At 60.8% G+C, this 5,167-nt stretch overlaps 1 protein-coding gene across 1 annotated transcript in view; it reads left to right on the top strand.

Annotated features, from left to right (window-relative positions):
* LOC104528543 (ankyrin-1-like) overlaps positions 1 to 5,167 on the top strand; it is a gene marked incomplete at its 3' end in the record, with an annotated part of 20,263 nt that overhangs the window by 13,733 nt on the left and 1,363 nt on the right. The window contains 11 exon segments of the mRNA XM_029086106.1: positions 589 to 885; positions 1,114 to 1,212; positions 1,592 to 1,690; positions 2,009 to 2,107; positions 2,212 to 2,304; positions 2,494 to 2,566; positions 2,975 to 2,998; positions 3,906 to 4,008; positions 4,299 to 4,471; positions 4,650 to 4,749; positions 4,825 to 5,049. Of these exon segments, the coding sequence (XP_028941939.1) occupies positions 589 to 885; positions 1,114 to 1,212; positions 1,592 to 1,690; positions 2,009 to 2,107; positions 2,212 to 2,304; positions 2,494 to 2,566; positions 2,975 to 2,998; positions 3,906 to 4,008; positions 4,299 to 4,471; positions 4,650 to 4,749; positions 4,825 to 5,049 (1,385 nt within the window).

Genomic DNA, 5,167 nt, shown 5'->3' with positions numbered 1-5,167 from the left:
CAGAGCAGAGCCCCAGCCTCGTTTTCCCCATTGTTTGCAGAAGCTGCATCCTCTGAACAGACAAGTGGCTGCTGGTGCCAGCCCTCCCCATCTGGCACTCCCCTCTCCCCCTGCGCAGGCTGCCGGCAGACTTGCTGGGCAGGCACCGGGAGCAGCCGGTGCCGGTGCCAATCCCCCGTTGGTCTGCGTCACCGACAGCCTGTGCGTCACCCCAGGCAGAGGGTGGCTGCCAGCTGCTTTGCTCCTGCAGTGTGGCAGCAAAGGCAGCGCTCAGGGACCTGCAATCTCCACCTGAATACTAATCCTGTGTACTGCTAGTGTGGCTCCACACCTCAGCCAGGCGTGTTCGAGGAGCTGTCTGTGTGTCCTGGCTTATCACAGCTCTAGGTGGCTGAATATTGCTGTAGAAATTAATCAGTGGAAAGCTCCAGGACAGCCAATACCAGTCGAACCTGAAGCTGATGGTCTTTGAAACCTCTGTGCTGACTTGGCTGGAAGAGTGGGATTTGGCCTCAGTGTCAGGGCTAGTGGCTGTCAGGGGGATGGTTCAGATGTGAACCTGCATCCCTGGGCTCTGGAGGCAACTAGGAAGGACAGACCTGACCTGGAGGGGCCAGGTGGCACCTTCTGTCCCTGCTGGTCTGCTCAGCCAGGGCTGAGCACTGCAATGAGCCTCTCTCCCTGCAGAACGGGTACACCCCCCTGCACATTGCTGCCAAGCAGAACCAGATGGAGGTGGCCGGCAGCTTGCTGCAGTACGGGGCTTCTGCAAACGCAGAGTCTGTGCAGGGAGTCACCCCCCTACACCTGGCTTCCCAGGAGGGGCATGCGGACATGGTGGCACTGCTTTTCCCAAAAAAAGCCAATGGCGACCTAGGCAATAAGGTAAGTTGTCCTGGCATGTCCTGCCAGGCTGGAAGCGAACACCCCGGCAGGGAGTAGCAGGCAGGGTGGGAGCCCCGGCTCCAGTGCCTCCCTGCATTCGGGCAGCAGTGCACTGACCAAGAGCACAGTGTCAGTCAGTTTGCCAGGTTGGAGACCTGACTTAGAGTCTCCACTGGTAGAGCTGCAGTGATGGCATTACCACTGAGCTGAGACCTCCTCTGTTTGCAGAGTGGCCTGACTCCTCTCCATCTCGTGGCCCAAGAGGGGCATGTGCTGGTTGCTGATGTTCTGGTGAAACACGGAGTCACAGTGGATGCGACAACCAGGGTAAAGTAGACAATGCGTTGACCATGGGTGTGGGGAAGAACGTGGGGGGAACTACCTCCAGGCCTGCTCCAGGAGGAGCATTGTTGGGTTTTTTTCTTTGTGCAAGAGTCTTCCCTCACACAGATGTCTTTACCATCTTGTCTGTGTCTTCCCTCCTCTTCCCCCCACCTCCCTGGAGGGATGATCCTTGCCTGCTCCCACAGCTCACCCCTGTACCCTGGGGCACAACGCAGCGTGGTCTGCAGATTGTCCTCTGTCCTGTGCTCTCAGGCAGCACCTGAATGTGTGCCCCATCCTTCATCCATGGGATGAGCGTACCCAAGCCAGAAGGGCAGGAAGCACTGTTGAGGGCAGGCTGAGAGCTGATCTTGTCTTTCAGATGGGCTATACCCCACTGCATGTGGCCAGCCACTATGGGAACATCAAGCTTGTGAAGTTTTTGCTGCAGCACCAGGCTGATGTCAATGCAAAGACTAAGGTACAGAGATGTCCTGTACTCCAAGGACCCTTCTGCCCTGGGCAACAGCGTGCAGGCTGATGGGGAAGGCTTAGCCTCCCTCCTTGCTTCCACTTCTCCCCACCACATTGCTCCAAGCCCTCCTTTCTCCATGGCTGGAAGCTGCTGTAGAGTAGCTACAGCCCTGGGGCAAGTGCTGGGTTCTGCAGAGCCCTTTGCTTTTACCTTACGAGCCACTCTGGTGCTCTGGGTCTGAAGCACAGTGTGAGGCCCGGGGGGGCATTTCTGGGGCATCAGACTCCCAGAACTGATGGTGGCACCCTCTGTCCTCCCCTGCAGCTGGGCTACACCCCCCTGCACCAAGCAGCGCAGCAGGGCCACACGGACATCGTGACACTGCTGCTGAAGCACGGTGCCTCTCCCAATGAGATCAGCACAGTGAGTACGGCGCTGGCCCCCACCTCCTTGCTCCATGGCGAGCTTGGGTGCCCACCCAGGCTTCCCTGTGGCTGCTGCTGACCTAGTCCTTCCTCCTGGCACAGAATGGCACCACTCCCCTGGCCATCGCAAAGCGCCTTGGCTACATTTCTGTCACGGATGTGCTCAAGATGGTCACAGAGGAAACTGACATCCCGGTGAGCCCCCTGGGGACCAGTGGGACCAGGACCCTGCAGAGGAGGGGCTGGGGCTGGGAGCAGGCAGGCAAAGGTCTGCTGAGTGCAGCTGGGCAGGGCCAGTGCTGACAGCTGGGTACCCAGCCCGGGCATGAGGAGGGTGCTGCAGGTGAAGGGCTGCCCTCCTCTGACTCCACTCTGCTCCCGCAGTCAGTTGGTGACAAGCACCGCATGAGCTTCCCGGAGACTGTAGACGAGATTCTGGACGTGTCAGAGGATGAAGGTGAGGGATGGGAGCTGGGTCACACCATACCAGAGATCTGCTGGCTGGGCCAATGTAGCAGGCAGCAGCCCTGGGGACAGACACCGGTGTTCCTGCCGGCCGGGGTGGGCTGTGTGGCTGCACAGAGGTTTTGCGGAGAGGACGAGGGGAGCCCGTCAGATTCCTGGGGTGGTAGCTCCTGGCTCAGGTGCTTCTCTGTGCTATGCAGGAGGGATATGCCTGGACCTCTCCACTGTCCCATGCCCCAGGGACAGTGTGAAGAGAGTCCTTGGGCATGCAGAGCCCCTCACCACGCACAGGGTGCCACCAGCACTCCACAGGGTGCCACCAGTTCCCAGCCCAGCTGCAGCTGGTCTGCTCCCGCTCCCTCCCACCAAGACCTCACCTTTACCTCTTCTTACTTTGCAGGCACTGCTCATGTCACAGTAATGGGTATGAAATGTGTCCCCCTGCCCCAGCTCAATGGCCCATTTCACCCCATGGCCACTAACCATCCGCACGCCGCATCCATCTGCTGAGCCTGGCTGGGCTGGTGCTGTCCAGCGCAGGCCCTGACATCCCTCCCTGCCCATCTGTGTCCGTGCTGCTTGCTGTGGTGTGACTGCATGAACGGGGCCGTCCCCGCGCTGAGTGGGAGTTTGTCAGCCCTGGGCCCTGTCCCCAGCAGGCAGAAGAGCCTGGTTCTGTGACAGACTTGGGTGCCCCTCCACAACTGCCCCATGATTGTCCTGGCCAGGGCAGGGGTGAACCTGAGTGTTTGAGGGTCTCTGTGCTGCTACAGTCCTCTCCCCATCACTAGGGCTCTCTCCCTGCTTTGGGAGGTGATGAACTCACTGCCACAGGGCACTGGCAAGAGCCCAACCCTGGTGAAGTCCTGAGCAGGCGTTAGTTGGGCCAACAGGCAGCACTGGCTGGGCTTGTGCCTCCAAGCGTGGTAAGTGGGTGCACTCAGCAGTGTTGGGGCATCCTTCCTGCATCCCCAGCCCTGCCTACACTCCTGTCCCCAGCATCCACTGGCAGGGTGTCCCAGCAGGCTCCGCTCTGTGCTTGGTGCTGTGGGAAAGGAGTCGGCTGGCAGCCAAGGCTCCCGACAGCTACCACAGCTCCTGTCCCACTGACCTGCAGCACAGGCCTTGCCCCTGCCAGCAGAGCCCATCTGGCAGAGGACAAAGTTGCCCCGTGGCTGGGTGAGACCCAGGGTATGAGTGTGTGTGGCCAACAGTGGGAGCAGAGATGAGCCCTGACTCCCACCCTGAGGAGGGATGGGGGGCAAGGGATGGATGTCTGTGCTCCCTCGTCCTTCTGCCTCTTGGCATGCTGAGCCAGCTCTTGCTTTCAGAGGAGGAGCTGATTGCACCGAAGCCCAGGACACCTGATCCCAGGGACCAGGAGGGCAAGAGGGAGATGCTAGAATTTGTGACCACAACAACACTGGAGAAAATGTAAGAGGCACTGGATGGTGGGGAGGGAGCAGATACAGGGCATGGGGCCAGCCTGGTGCCAGGCTGGGATGCCAGTGGGGCAGGGACAGCTATGGAAAAGAAATGAGTCACTGAGCCCCCACCAGCTAGCACAACAGGCAAAGCCAGTCAGTGTTGTTCCTGCTCCAGGACATGGGTCCACTGCTGAGTTTGCCTTTGTCCAGCAGCCCCAGGACTCCCTGGGGACCGTGGGGGGCTGAGGGGCCCAGGCCTCTGCCACTTCAGTGGCTGTCACTGCCCTCTCCTGCCAGGGTGGAGTCTCCAGCTGTCCTGCAGGTCCCCTGCGTCCCACCTGAGACTGTGGTGACCAGAGCGGAGGAGACTGAGCAGGTAGGACCTGTGGAGACAGAAGCTGAGCAAGTCAGCCTGCTGCATGCGTTTTCAGGAGGTGAGCATGGGACACAGCCTGCCACAGCCCCCCAGGCATCCCCTGCCAGAGGGAAACCCCCATCACCACAGAGCCAAAACGTGGGGTGGGTGGTGGGGATGGACCCAGTGGCATGGGACAGCCCAGGGAGGGTTGTGAGACTGTGGATGAGTGGGCAGGCTCAGCACCACCAAATAGGACCCTGTGCTCACTGAGGCTCTTCCCTGCCTTACACAGCCCTCCAAGGAGTTCGATGAGGACTCCCTGATCCCCAGCAGCCCCGCTACCGAGACCTCGGATAACATCAGCCCGGTGGCCAGCCCTGTGCACACAGGGTGAGTGCCCAGCCCATGCAGCACACGCACACTCAGCCCAAGGTGCCCACCTGCCCATGTCTCTGCCCGCTCCAGGTTCCTGGTGAGCTTCATGGTGGACGCCCGTGGTGGCTCCATGCGGGGCAGCCGGCATCATGGACTGCGTGTGGTCATCCCACCCCGCGCCTGCGCTGCACCAACCCGCATCACCTGCCGCCTGGTGAAGCCCCAGAAGCTGCCTGCACCCCCGCCACTGGCTGAGGAGGAGGGTCTGGCCAGCCGGATCATCGCCCTCGGGCCTGCTGGTGCCCAGTTCCTCAGGTGAGCACAGCTGGGAACAGAGTGGATGGGGCTGCCCACACTGGGACCATTGCTCAGTGGGACTGGGAACACATCCCGGGTCCTCTGGAGTCTCTGCCAGCCAGCACAGGAGCTCTGC

Source organism: Antrostomus carolinensis, unplaced genomic scaffold (assembly GCF_000700745.2).
Source record: "Antrostomus carolinensis isolate BGI_N321 unplaced genomic scaffold, ASM70074v2 scaffold9057, whole genome shotgun sequence".
Lineage (NCBI taxonomy): Eukaryota > Metazoa > Chordata > Aves > Caprimulgiformes > Caprimulgidae > Antrostomus > Antrostomus carolinensis.
The sequence above is the reverse complement of the archived record's forward strand: the minus strand, read 5'-3'. Positions and strand labels throughout refer to the sequence as shown.